General features: G+C 46.2%; 1 protein-coding gene across 3 annotated transcripts in view; it reads right to left on the bottom strand.

Annotated features, from left to right (window-relative positions):
* Positions 1 to 11,280, bottom strand: part of DNMT1 (DNA methyltransferase 1) — a 60,926-nt gene extending 49,646 nt beyond the window's left edge. The window contains exon 1 of one of the 3 annotated variants that reach the window (XM_055343584.1): positions 11,261 to 11,280. In XM_055343584.1, coding sequence (XP_055199559.1) covers positions 11,261 to 11,265 — 5 coding nt within the window. In that variant the 5' untranslated portion in view covers positions 11,266 to 11,280. Of the gene's footprint in view, positions 1 to 2,030; positions 2,406 to 2,597; positions 2,756 to 11,260 lie in introns of those variants that run through there. The other 2 variants (XM_055343581.1, XM_055343582.1) reach the window with 2 other exon arrangements.
* Positions 11,281 to 14,811: the final 3,531 nt, after the last annotated feature.

Genomic DNA, 14,811 nt, shown 5'->3' with positions numbered 1-14,811 from the left:
AAATCAGGATCCCCGGGTCTTGAGGATCAAGCCTCACATCTGGCTCCCTGCTCAGCAAAGAGCCTGCTTCTCTCCCTATCCTCCTGTTCCTCCTGCTTGTGCTGTCAAATAAGTAAAATCTTTTAAAACGTTATCTCTTTTTACAAATCTAAGTTTAAGGGAGTGTTGAATGCCATATATATGTATTTTGTACACCGAATTTCAAAATGTGAGAAAAGATGTTGAAAGTCCCATAAGTAGATAATTTCAATGTCCACCTGGGGCGCCTAGGTGGCTCAGTGGTTGAACATCTGCCTTCGTCTCAGGGCGGGATCCTGGGGTCCTATGATCCAGTCCCACATCAGACTCCCCTCAGGGAGCCTGCTTTGCCCTCTATGTTTCTTCCTCTCTCTGTGTTTCTCATGAATAAATAAATAAAATTTTTAAAAAGTTTTCAGTGTTCACCCCATGGTTTAAAGCAGGCACCCAAAACTGTACCTACAGTAGGCAATTCTAGTTCAAAGTAACATGGGACCTAGGGTTAATGGTGGATTGTAAAACTCACCTAAGAGCATTCAAATTCACCCAAACATTTGCACCGGCCCAAGAAAACCCATAAGGCAGTGGCCTGTTAAAAAATCCTAGTTGAAAGGAAAGGTTTTGGCAAGAAGCGGACATCAGCAGGAATTCCCTGCTGCCTCAGTAGTGAACTCCTACAGCACCCACTCTTAAGAACTCTTAAGGGTTAGAGACGCCTGGGTGGCTCAGCGGTTGAGCATCTGCCTTTGGCTCAGGTCGTGATCCCAAGGTCCTGGGATCAAGTCCCACATCAGGCTACCTGCATGGAGCCTGCTTCTCTCTCTACCTGTGTCTCTGCCTCTCTCTCTCTCTCTGTCATAACGAGTGAATAAAATCTTAAGAACTCTTAAAGGTTAAATGAGCAAACGTTAAATGCTTTATACAATTAGCGACTAACTGGCAGAACTGAGAAAACTAGATTAGCCGATAACCATGCTAAACACGCAGGCCTTCATATTCAAGGCATACTGTCATTTCATCCAGGATCAGTTTAAAGCCCATGTTAAACTTAGTCCACAGGTCCAGCTTGTTTATGACACTTGCCCAAGGTTAAACCAGCCCGTGGAGAGTTCTCACCATCAAAGAAGACTAGGCCCAAACATCTCTATGTTGGAGCCTAATATCACAAAGCCAGGGATTTCCATAATTCTATTTCAAGTCACATCTTGGGAGGATACAAATAGGGATTCTTTAGCAAGACACACACCCTCTGTGATTAAGAAGTGGTTTGAGCCTTAAACACCTGGTAGGGAGCCCCAAATAACCCCCCATACACACACACACACACACACACACACACACACACTCCAATTCCAAAAGCCCAAAAGACTGACCTGGCACACCCACAGGAACCAAGCACAGGGAAATAGGGAAACGTCAACACCAGCTCACAAATCTGGTTGAAGCATTCAGCGCCTAGTCAAGGTTCCAGTGACTAGTGTTCCAAGGAGTGCCAGTTTTCAGGAGTGAAATTAGCGCCCTGTACGAGCAAGGGCCCAGTGTTCTTGCCCCTGACTCACCTGCATAGAATTACTACAGCCAGTCCCGACATTAACTGCTGTGCAACGTTCGTAAACACACACCCGCGGCCACTGGCATGGGGCACATACACACATGCATACACCTGCGGCCACCAGCATAGGGGGCACATGCAAACACTGCAGCCACCCGCATGGGGGGCACACATGCACACACCTGTGGCCACCGGCATGGGGCACACACACACACACCAGCGGCCACTGGCTTTGCACACGTGCACACGCACATACACACGAAACTGCAGCCAGTCCTCCCTAGCAAGGCTTCCTTGATGCCCACAGCTCAGAGGCACAGATTTACTAGAAAAGACCATTCAGCCTTCATGCCGCCCGAGCCCTGGTCCTGCACTGCATGGTGAGAGTTCCTTCCAGAATGCGACTTCCCCAGCAGTCCGAGATGGAGGAAGCCCCCCAAGGAAGTCGGGGGTCGCAAACCTGAGCCGGCCGCGCCCGGGCCCGGAGCGGCGACGTCTGTCTCTGGAGGCCGCCATCGGGATGCGCTGCGTGGAGTGCCAAGGGGACCCCCCCAAAATGCCCCCAGGGACCAGACCAGCCCGACCCTCCAAGCGGACCGGGCACCGGAAGTGGAGGCCGAAGTGCCCGGGCCGAGGGGTGTCCTGAGGCCGCGGGGCTGCCCACTTCCTGCGCGACCAGACTGGAGGCAGGAGCCAGGCCCGTGGCTCCTCCAGGCAGGGGATCCCTGAGGAGAACCCAAAGCTCGCTCTACTTTGAGATCAGAAGTGACCCCAAGTTTCTAGTCACCAGGGAACTGTGAGGGGCCTCGGCCCATTTTGGCGCCAAACGGCCAGGGGTGCGCGCGACCGGAAGTGCCACCCTGCCCGCGCCAACCGCCGCCGCGCCGTCCCGCGCATGCGCGCCCGCCTGTCAGCAGCAGCCACGGGCTACCAGAGGGGAAGAAGCCTCCCCCACCCCCAACGCCGTGCCACTGCCCCACCCCACCCCTCTCCCCCGCCCGGCTTCACAGACCCCCAGAGCACCTACCGCCTACGGACATCATCGGGCAGTGAGATGGCTCGGGAGGCCAGCGTGGGCACCCGGGCCGGGGCGGTGCGGGCAGGCATCTTGGAAACTGCAGCAGACAGCCGCGGCAGCAGAGGCAGCCCCGGCTTTTCGCGCGGAAACCGATGGGGAGGGGCGGCGAGCGGAGGCGGCGTGTACCATCTCGGCCCGGGCGTGGGGGGAAGGCGGGACGTACCATAGGGAGAGAGGCCATACCATGTGCGGGCAGATAGTGGAATAGGTCGTGCACGGGAGCTGCGCATGCGCGAGATGGGCGCACACCCCCGCTTGGAGTTGTGGGCTCGCCCAAGCTCCGCGGTTTGCTGGGAGCCTTTGCTGAGAGGTTCATTCATTCATTCATTCTGCCTACGGTGCTATGCATAAAATAGCGAGCATCCCCGCAGGGCTCCTGCATTTGAGCTCTTGGGATTCTAACTGAGGACTTGAACTCCACTCCATCTATAAGCTCACTATAGGGACCTTGGACCCAGTCTACATCTCATCTTTAAAAGGTGCCAATCGCAGAAAATCTTGAGGATGCACAAACTATGCAGCTAGCATCAGGGATCTCCCAGTGTGGTGAGGCCCGGGCCACCTCCACAGCCTGTGTGTTTAAAAAAAAAAAAAAAAAAAAAAAAAAAACCACCAGAACGTGGGGGAAAGGATAGTCTCTTCAACAAATGATATTGGGAAAATTGGGTATCCACGTTCAAAAAGTAAAGTTGGATCCTTACCTTATACCATATAAAAATTAATTCAAAATGGGCTTAAGACCTAAACCTAGACTTGAAAGCACTGAACTCTTAGAAGAAAAAGCGGGGGGGGGGGGGCAGGGAACACCTTCACAACGTTGGATTTAGCAATGACTTATTGAATAGGACAGGAAAGCACAAGCAATGGAAGCTAAAATAGATGGGACTACATCAAACTTAATTTATGCACAGCAAAGGAGGCAACAAAGTGAAAAGACAGGGACGCCTGGGTGGCTCAGGGGTTGAGCATCTGCCTTCGGCTCAGGGCGTGATTTCGGGATCCAGGATGGAGTCCCACATCAGGCTCCCTGCATGGAGCCTGCTTCTCCCTCTGCCTAGGTCTCTGCTCCTCTCTGTGTCTCTCATGACTGAATAAATAAAATCTTTAAAAAACAAAAACAGTGAAAAAACAACCTGCAGAATGGGGGGAAAAATTGCAGACCGTGTATCTGTTAAGCTGTTAATATCCAGAACGAAGATCTACAACTCAGAGATGACAATCTGATTTTAAAAATGGGCAAAAGAGGGATCCCTGGGTGGCGCAGCGGTTTGGCGCCTGCCTTTGACCCAGGGCGCGATCCTGGAGAGCCGGGATCGAATCCCACGTCGGGCTCCCAGTGCATGGAGCCTGCTTCTCCCTCTGCCTGTGTCTCTGCCTCTCTCTCTCTCGCTCTCTGTGTGACTATCATAAATAAATAAAAATTAAAAAAAAAAATAAAATAAAAATGGGCAAAATATTTGGGACCCCTGGGTGGCTCAGTGGTTGAGCGTCTCCCTTTGGCCCAGGGCATGATCCTGGGGTCTGGGAATCGAGTCCCACATCAGGCTCCCTGCATGGAGCCTGCTTATCCCTCTGCCTGCCTGTGTCTCTGCCTCTCTCTCTCTCTCTCTCTCTCTCTCTCTCTCTCTCTCTCATGAATAAATAAAATCTTTTTTAAAGATGGGCAAAAGGGGGCAGCCCCGGTGGCCCAGCGGTTTAGCGCCGCCTGCAGCCCAGGGCGTGATCCTGAAGACCCTGGATCGAGTCCCATGTCAGGCTCTTTGCATGGTGCCTGCTTCTCGCTCTGCCTGTGTCTCTGCCTCTCGCTCTCTCATGAATAAATAAATAAAATCTTTCTTCCTTTCTTTTTTTTTAAATTTTATTTATTTTATGATAGTCACAGAGAGAGAGAGAGGGAGAGAGAGAGAGAGAAAGAGGCAGAGACATAGGCAGAGGGAGAAGCAGGCTCCATACACCGGGAGCCCGACGTGGGATTCGATCCGGGGTCTCCAGAATCGCGCCCTGGGCCAAAGGCAGGCGCCAAACCGCTGCGCCACCCAGGGATCCCTCTTTCTTCCTTTCTTAAAATAAAATGGGTAAAAGATTTGAATAAACCGTCCCTAAAAACACACAAATGGCCAACTGGCATATGAAAAGACACCCAACATCACTAATCAGGAAAATGCAAATCAAAACCACAACGATAAGTCACTTCATGCCCATTAGAGTGGCCACTATCAAAAAATTAATATATGTATTAAAAAACAAGGGGGGGGGGCAGCCCCGGTGGCTCGGTGGTTTGGCGCCGCCTTCAGCCCAGGGTGTGATCCTGGAGACCCGGGAGTCCCACGTCAGGCTCTCTGCATCGTGCCTGCTTCTCCCTCTGCCTGTGTCTGTGTCTGTGTCTCTGCCTCTCTCTCTCCCCCGCCCCCCCCCCCGTCTCTGAATAAAAAATCTTTAAAAATAAATAAATAAATAATATAAATAAATAAATAAATAAGGAATCACCATATGATCCAGTAATCACATTTCCATGTATATATTCAAAAGAATTAAAGGCAGGATCTCAGAGATATTTGCATACCCTTCTTCATTGCAGCATTATTCATAGTCCTCAAGAAGTGAAAGCAATCCAAATGCCTTTGGAAAAGCTAAGGGTAAAAAAAAAAAAAAAAAAAAAGGAAAAGCTAAGGGTGAAGAAAATGTGGTATATACATACAATGGATTATTCGGCTTTAAAAAAGGAAATCCTGCCCTTTGTGACAACCTGCAAGAACCTTGAGGTCATTCTGATAAGTGAAGTAAGCCAGTCACAAAAAGACAAATACTACATAATTCCACTTATTTGAAGTATGTAAAGTAGCCAAACTCTCAGAAGGAAAAAGAACAAGGAGCACCTGGCTGGCTCAGTCAGTAGAGCAGATGGCTCTTGATGTTGGGGGAGTTCAGGCCCCACGTTGGATGGAGAGGTTACTTAAATAGGTAAGAATAGACACCAGACCTGCAGAAGGGAAAAAACCATGGTGGTGAGCAGGTCTGGTGAGGGGGAAAAAGGGAAGTAGTTCAGTGGAAACAAATTGTTTTACAAGATGAAAAAAGTTTCAGAGATCTGCTGCACAACTGTGTGCATGCAGTAAACACTACTGTATACTTAAAAATAGTTAAGATGGTAGAGGTTATACTTTTTTTTTACAATAAAAAATAAACCATTGGGGCAGCCCAGGTGGCTCAGCGGTTTAGCGCCGCCTTCAGCCCAGGGCCTGATCCTGGAGACCTGGGATGGAGTCCCACATCAGGCTCTCTGCATGGAGCCTGCTTCTCCCTCTGCCTGTGTCTCTGCCTCTGTCTCTGTCTCTCTCTCTCTCTCTCTGTCTCCCATGAATAAATAAATTAAATGTTTAAAAATAAATAAATAAACCATTAATAGAAGGCTGAGGGATCCCTGGGTGGCTCAGCGGTTTGGCGCCTGCCTTTGGCCCAGGGCGAGATCCTGGAGACCTGGGATCAAGTCCCATGTCGGGCTCCCGGCACAGAGCCTGCTTCTCCCTCTGCCTGTGTCTCTGCCTCTCTGTGTGTGTCTTTCATGAGTGAATAAATAAATAAAATATAAAAAAAATAGATGCTGAGTTTTTAAAAATTTACCTGCCACAACAACAAAAACCCCAGAACGGTTACACATCGTGGTACGTTTTTACATTTTTTGTATTACATAATTTACAAGTGAATTCATAAACACAAACTATGTTCCCCCAACAGCTGGTGGGGAGAGGTCAGCCTGGCCAGAAGTGGACCTCAGACTGTTTGCAACGGGTTACCCATACACGAAAAGATCCAAGAAGACTGGATTAATAAGACTAAAATTGATAGCTGTTGATATATTTATTCAGCACTTAACATACTATACTAATCTCAGAGGAATCCTGAACGATTAAGGAAGGAATCAGGACCCTATTTCCCAGGACCTGGGATATTTGTTGCAAAGGAATCTGGCTCAGAGGCTGCTTACCCAAGATCAGACACTAAGCAGCAGGGACCAGGAATCTAAGGGTGCAAAAGAGTGATCCCCAACTGGTTGGTCAGTTGTCAGGCCCCCCCTGGAGGCCCAGGGGCAGCACTGGGGGAAGTAGATTATAAAGAGTAAGAGCAGAAAGGGTGTGGTAGATAGACCATGTCACCAGGGAGAGGCTCACGCCCTGTAGACCAGCCAAGGAGCCAGTATCTGGGCCCCTAACACTTTAAGACAGGGGGTGCTCACAGGACAGGGGAGAGAGGGGAGATGGACTATAATTCTTTGTCAGGGGCCTCAGCTCACAGGAGAGCATCTACATTTATGACAGCTCCATCTCTGGTGATTCTCTTTGTAATCTCTTTACTAAGGGATGATTCAACTATTTTGATACATGGGACAAGGGCTCAGGGACAAAGATTTGCCCAAGGAACATAGATGCCTTCTGAGTACCTCCAGAGTGACTGGTTAGACCACTGGAGACCCCTCTCCCACCTAAAAATTGGCTTATCCCTTGAGAGAAATTATTGGAATGTCCAGAAGAAACCAGTTTCAGCTCTTGCTGGCATTAACTCCGCCTCTACCTCTCAGTCTCCAAAGTAGTGTTCATAAACACCTTGAGAGAGAGATTTATCGGGCCTGAGCTCCTGCTTTTGAGGCCACATTCCAGCCCTGAGCTGAAGGGCCACACTCCAGAAGCCAGGAGAGCCTACGTGTCTGCCACCCAAGGTCAGGGCAGCCCAGAGAGCCAGGGCTGGTGGGGAGATGGACACATGCCTTGAGCCATTGTCAATCAGAAGGCCAGAGCTGAGTCACCTCACATGCTAGTGAATTAGTCACAGCCACTGAGCTCTCGCCTGGTGCCAGGTCCAGCAAAAGCCTCAGGCAGTGGCAGCAATACTCCAGTCTTCAAAGGGGACACTTTGCCACTCACCCCAGACAGGAGCCAGGCAGGAACACCAACAGGGTAGGACTCTCAAGCTTGCACTCTCTCGTTTTCTTGTTTTCTTTCTCTCTCTCTCTCCCTCTCCCTCCTCAAGTGGCCAGGAATCAGATCTGGGGAAGCCAACCCTGGAGTGTCCTGGGCAGACCCACTTGCTTCTTACAGGGCCCTTGATTAGGGAGATGGCTTTCTGTTTGGGATCACAGGAGGCTTGCTACCAAGCCCAGCAGGTTTTTCTTTCAGAGAGCCCTCAAATTTGTCTGCCAATCTGCCCCTCCAAGGACACCACCCAACCTAGGTCATCCTTACCTTTCTCCCAGATGACCCGCCCAGCCTCCTTCCTGGGCTGCCATTCAGGCCTCTCACCACTTATTCAGCTACCCAATCCTGTAGCAGTGGGAGGGATCTTCTCAGAATCCATCTGATCAGATCACCTCCTCCCTAACCCATTGAATGCACCTGAATGGCTCCTCAGTGCTCTCAGACTAAACCCAACCCTTAGGCACTTAGCCCTACCCACATCAGCTGTTGCCATCACTCCTTGGCTTGTCCTCATAGAACCACATCCTGGGCATTCCCAGCCTTTTACCACTGAAGGCAAGTACCTAGCCCCTCCCAGAGGGCCCCCAAGGTTCTTGGCCTTTTGGTATTCATCCCCAGATGGGGTCATCCCCACTTGGAACCAGGGCCAAAGGAATATAATAGAAGTGAAAGTGCAGGACTTTTGAAGATAAGTCATAAAAGACATTGCAGTGCCACTTTGTTTTTGTGGAGGAAGCCAACAGCCATATCCTGAGGATACTCAAGGAGCCCTGTGGTGAGGCCCAGGGCAAGAGGAACTAATTTGCCAGTCATGTGAGTGAGCCACTTCGGAAGCAGCTCCTCCAGCCCCAGCTAAGCTTTCTGACAACTGTAGCCAGTACATGACTGTAATGTATGTGAGACCTCAAGCTAGAATCCCTCACTTTATCACTTTGCTGCTCTTCAATTCCCAACTCACGGAAACCATGAGGGATAATATATGGGAGTTATGGGGTACCCGAGTGGCTCAGTAAGTTGAACATCTGACTTCAGGTCATAGTCTCCGGGTCCTGGGATGGAGCCCTGTGTCTGGATCCCCACTCAGCAGGGAGTCTGCTTGTCCTTCTCCATTTCTTTCTGTCCCTCCCACACCCATGCTCCAACTCTCAAATTATAAAAAATCTTTAAAAAAAAAAAAAAAAAAAAGAAGAAGAAGGGGTGCCTGGGTGGCTCAGTCAGTTAAACATCTGCTTCAGCATAGTTCATGATCCCAGGATCCTGGGTTCAAGTCCTGTATTGGACGCCATGCTCAGCAGGGAGCCTGTTTTTCCCTCTCCTCCCTGCTCCTGCCCTCTGTCACTATCTCGGTCTCTAAAATAAATAAGAATAAGATCTTTTAAAAAATTAAAAAAAAAAACTCATGGAACACCTACATAGGTGAGGATGCTTGTTCCTCCTCCCACCTTAAGATCAGGATCCTAGGATCAAGCCCTGTATTGGGTTCCTTGCTTGGCAAGGAGCCTACTTCTCTCTCTCCCTGCTCCCCTTGTTGTGCATGGGTGTGTGTTCTCGCTCTCTCTCTCAAATAAAAATTCACCCACACACATGTGCAAAATGAAAAGTGGACACAGCTATTCACTAAACTTTGTAGCAAAAGACTGGAAAGAACCTAGTTCTCCATCAGGGAGTTTTAGCTAAAGAAATTGCATTCCATTCACATAGTGACAGGTCTCACAGTAACAAAAAAACAAAAGGATATTTTTCCATGTAATACCTTAGAAGTTTATTTTTAATTGCTAATAGGAAACCAAGATGTAGAACAGAATGCATAATGTGATATGGCTTATATGGAAAAAAAAAAGAGGGGGAGAATTCTGGATATTTACATGTTTATACATAAAACTTTGGGAAAGAAACAAGAAATGGTTAACTTCCTGGAGATAAGGAATGTTAACTAGCAGAGTAGGAGCTTTGGGCAGGAAAAGGAGTTTTTCTGAAGATTTTCTTGCCTTTTTTAATTTTTTTTTTAAATTTTTATTTATTTATGATAGTCACACAGAGAGATTTCTTGCCTTTTTGGAATGCTGGAGCATGTGGTTATTTATGTCAAACCAAAACAACTGGCAGAGCAGCAAGGAAAGCCTAGTCTTTTCAATAAATGATGCTGGGACCATTGTATATATGAAAGAAGATCAATCTTGATCCCTACCTCACACCATATACAAATCTCAATTCCAGATGTCTTTCACATTTAAATGTAAAAGCAAAGTCAAGAAAGCTTTTAAAATAAAACCTACAACATCTTTGTGACTTTAGGATAAGCAATTGTTTCTCTAACAAGACATAAAGCACATAAATCATAAAGGAAAATGTTAGGCTGTATCAAGATGATTTTTTCCACTCATCAAAAGATACCGCTAAAAGACAAGCCATGGATATATGTCCACTGACTGACCAAGGGCTCATATCTACAATACACACAGAATGCCTTCAAATAAAGAATTGTCTGTCTCAAAAAAACAAAAAAACAAAAAAACAAAAACAAAAAAAAAAACAAAAAAAAAGGGATCCCTGGGTGGTGCAGCGGTTTGGCGCCTGCTTTTGGCCCAGGGCGCGATCCTGGAGACCCGGGATCGAATCCCACATCGGGCTCCCGGTGCATGGAGCCTGCTTCTCCCTCTGCCTGTGTCTCTGCCTCTCTCTGACTATCATAAATAAAAAATAAAATAAATAAAAAAAAAGAATTGTCTCTTTAAGTGAACAAGAGTTAAACAGACACTTCACAAAAGAGGATATCCAAATGGCCAAGACTCATGAAAAGCTGTTCAACATTAGTCATCAGGGAAATGCAAAGTGAAACCTCAATGCAATTATCAGCTTACACGCATGTGCATGCACACACACACACACCAGGATAGCTAAAATGAAAAAAGAAAAATTTGCAAGTGTTAGGAGAGAAAAGAAAAATTTGCCAACTGTTATCAAGATCAGAACACTCCTAGAGAAGTCCAAAATGGTATGGCCATTTTGGCAAATGACTTGGCAATGTCTACCATAGCTAAACATGCCCTTGCCCTATGATCCAGTAATTCTACTCCTGGAATGAGTGCCTCTCTCCACCAAAGGATATGTACAAAAATATTCACAGCAGCTTTATTCACAATAGCCAAAAACTGAAGACTGTGTCAACGTCTAACAACAACAAAATAGTTATGTATTCATTAAATGGAATGCTAAGTGTGGGGGTCATGAACTTTTTTGGGAAGGGTCAGATAATTATTTTAGGACATGTGGGCCATACTTTCTGTCACAACTGTGAGTTGCAGAGTGAGAAGAGCCATAGACAATTATATAACTGTGTAGGCACAGCTATGTTCCAATGAACCTTTATAAGTAGACATTGAAATTTGATCATTTCCTATTTTCACGGGTCACAAAATATTGTTCTTTACCTCCCCCTAACAATTAAGAATTCTAAAAGCCTTCTTAGCTCCTAGTTCCTACAAAAGCAGGCAGGGAGTTAATTTGGCTTGCCAACTGTAGTTTACAGAGCCCTGCTGTTCAGTATGGAGAATAAACATGCTATAACTCTAGGCAAAAATACAGACAAATCTCAAAAACATTATGCCACATCAAAGAAGCCAGGCATAGAGGAGGACCTACCACATGATTCTGTTTATGTAAATCACCAGAATACTTCTCCCCACTTCTCTAATCCACTTCAAGCTTGGGCTTCCTGGTTTCCTTCCTCTCTTTGCTTCCTAGATCCTTAAATCTTGTCTTGCCTCCCTCAGCTCACTCCAGCCTTCTTTGGCCTGAGTCCTGTGGCCACCACCCATTGTAACCACCAAGGCCCTAAAGGAAAACACTGGGCAGAGCCTGAGGAATCACCCACCTCCTGGCACATGAAGTAAAAACACACAGCATCTGCACTCCGGAACCGTAAAGAAAATCTTCCTCACCACACTGAGCAGGAATGAGGAGTGGGCCTGCCCTGGCCATTAAATCAGAGGAACTTCACGTGAAGCACCTCCTTCCTGGAAACGACCACTAATTAACCACAACGGCCTCTCCAAAGGCAATCACTAAGTTATTAAAACTACCTGGCAAAGAGGCGTGACCAGACAGCCTCTAATCAAAGCATTGGGGGTGCCCCCAGAAGTTGCCTCACACTCCCAACACTGGCCTACTGAGTCCTGAACCAGCTGATCAGATGGAAGGAAAAAGAAGGGCACATGCTGTGCCTCAACCTGAGCACTTCTGACATTTGAGGCCAAATAATCCTCTGTCTGGGGATCCCTGGGTGGCTCAGCGGTTTAGTGCCTGCCTTTGGCCCAGGGCGCGATCCTGGAGTTCCGGGATCCAGTCCTGCGTGGGGCTCCCGGCGTGGAGCCTGCTTCGCTCTCCTCCTGTGTCTCTGCCTCTCTCTCTCTCTCTGTCTATCATAAATAAATAAATCTTTAAAAATTATTTTAAAAAATAATAATAATCCTCTGTCATGGGAGACTTTCCTGTGCACTATGAGATGATCAGCAGCATCCCTGACCTCTACCCACCAGATGCCAATAGCACCTCCACCCTCAGGTGAAGAAACTGGAAATGTCTCCAGACTTTGCCAAACGTCCCCCAAGGGTGTGCAATCACCCTGGATGAGAATGATTTCCACGTGGAAATGACAAAGCAATGGCCTTGTCCAAGCTATATTTCCTTTGGGCAGTATCTTACAGCCCAAAATCAGCCCCAAACCAGCATTCTGAAAATTCCAAGTCATGGACGGGTTACATCAGGAGCAACACAGAGCAAAAATGCAGTCCCGGACCCTGGCATCAGAATCTTCCAGCCCTGGTCAGGCCCAGGAAGTAGTATTTTTCACAAGGTCTCCCCACTTGTGAAAGTTTAAGAAGCATTTCTCCCAGCTTTACTGAGGTATAATTAACAATTAAAAACTGCATGTATTTAAAGTGTACAACATGAGGATTTGATGTACGTATATCTTGTGAAATGATTATCACAATCCAGCTCATTAACACGCCCAGTACCTCACTTAGTTCTCATTTTTTGTGTGGGTAGAATGAGGACACTAGTGTCTTAGCAAATTCCAACTAAACAATACAGTATTAACTACAATTACCATTCCATAATTATATCCTCAGAACTTCACCTTATTCATCTTATTTTTTATTTTATTTTTTATCTTATTTTTTAAAAGTCATCTTAGAACCTCATCTTATTCATCTTATTTTTTTTAAGTGATGACATCGTCATTTTTAAAAATTTATTTATTTAAGAGAGGCACAGAGAGAGAAGCAGGCTCCCTGCGGGGAGCCCAATGCAGGACTCCATCCCGGGACCCCAGGATCATGACCAAAGCCAAAAGCACTCAACCACTGAGCCACCCAGGTGCCCCCCTCACCTTATTTTTTAAAGACACATTTATTTATTTGTTTGTTTGTTTGTTTACTTATTAATTCATTCATTCATTCATTTGAGAGAGAGATTGGTGGGGAGGGGCAGAGGGAAAGTCTTAAGCAGGCTCCATACTCAGCTCAGAGCCCAACACGGGGCTTAAGCTCAAGATCCTGTGATCACAACCTGAGCTGAAACGAGGAGTCAGGCCCTTAACCAGCTGTGTCACCCAGGTGCCCCAGAACTTATTCATCTTGTAACTGAAAGTCTATACCCTTTGGCCAACATCTCCCCATTTCCCCTATTCCTCAGCCCCTGGCAACCACCATTCATTTTGTGCTTCTGTGAATCCCATTTTTTTAGTTTCCACAAATAAAATCATATGGTATTTGTCTGTGTCTGGCTTATTTAACTTAGCATTGTGTCATCCAGGTTCATCCATATTGTTGCAAATGGCAGGATTCCCTCTATGGCTAAATAATATTCTATTGTGAATATGTATGTGTGCATCTCTCTCTCACACACACATTTTATGTTATATATATGTGATTTATAAGTATATATGTAATACATATATGTAATATATATACAAACATGAATATATCTCACATTTTCTTTATTCATTCATCCTTTGATGAACCCCTACCTTCGCTACTGTGAATAATGCTACAATGAACATGGGAGCATCAATATCTCTTCAAGATACTGATTTTTTTTTTTTAAGTAGGCTCCACACTCAGTGTGGATCCCAACGCAGGGCTTGAACTCACAACCCTGAGATCAAGACCTAAGCTGAGATCAAGAGTCAGACACTTAACTGACTGAGCCACTCAGGCTCCCCCAAGGTACTGATTTCATTTCCTTTGGATATATACCCAGAGCTAGGATTGTTAGATCATATGGTATTTCTATTTTTAATCTTATAAGGAAACTGGGTACTGTTTTCCATGATGGAAACTTCCTAACATTGTAATATATATTTATTTTTATGAACTGTCTCCCCTACTTTTTTTTTGTCTCCCCTACTTAAACAGCAGGATCTCTGAGGGTAGGAAGCAAACAAAGCACTCAGTATGTATTTTGAGAAGTTGGGTTTCTTTTTTAATAAGCTTATTGAAAGGGATCCCTGGGTGGCGCAGCGGTTTGGCGCCTGTCTTTGGCCCAGGGCGCGATCCTGGAGACCCCGGATCGAATCCCACGTCGGGCTCCCGGTGCATGGAGCCTGCTTCTCCCTCTGCCTGTGTCTCTGCCTCTCCCTCTCTCTCTCTGTGTGTGACTATCATAAATAAAAAAAAAAAAAAAAAATAAGCTTATTGAAGGAAAATTTACATCCACAAAATTTTTACTCATTAAGTATAAGTCACTGGTTTTTAGTAAATTTGCCACGTTGTTCAACTATCATCACAATCCACACGATTTTAAAATATTTTCATCACTCCAATAATGGCCCTCATGCCTGTTTACAGTTAATCCCTATTCCTACCGCTAGCCCCAGGCAACCACTAACCTACATTGTCTCTTATGGACAATGGAATCATATTATATGGGATCTTTCGTGTCTGGCTTCTTTCACATAGCATAATTACCTTGAGTTTCATCCATGCTATTGTGTGTATCAGTACATATGCAACATATACCTCTTTTTATTGATGAGTCATACTCCATTGTATGGATGCACCACATTTTGTTTATCCATTCACCAGCTGATGGACATTCCAGTGGTTTCCACTTTGGAGCTATTAGAAAAATGCTGTAATGAACATTCACATACACGTCTTTGCGCAGACATAGGTTTTCATTTCTCCTGG

This window comes from Nyctereutes procyonoides, unplaced genomic scaffold, assembly GCF_905146905.1.
Source record: "Nyctereutes procyonoides isolate TBG_1078 unplaced genomic scaffold, NYPRO_anot_genome, whole genome shotgun sequence".
Taxonomy (NCBI): Eukaryota; Metazoa; Chordata; class Mammalia; order Carnivora; family Canidae; genus Nyctereutes; species Nyctereutes procyonoides.
The sequence above is the reverse complement of the archived record's forward strand: the minus strand, read 5'-3'. Positions and strand labels throughout refer to the sequence as shown.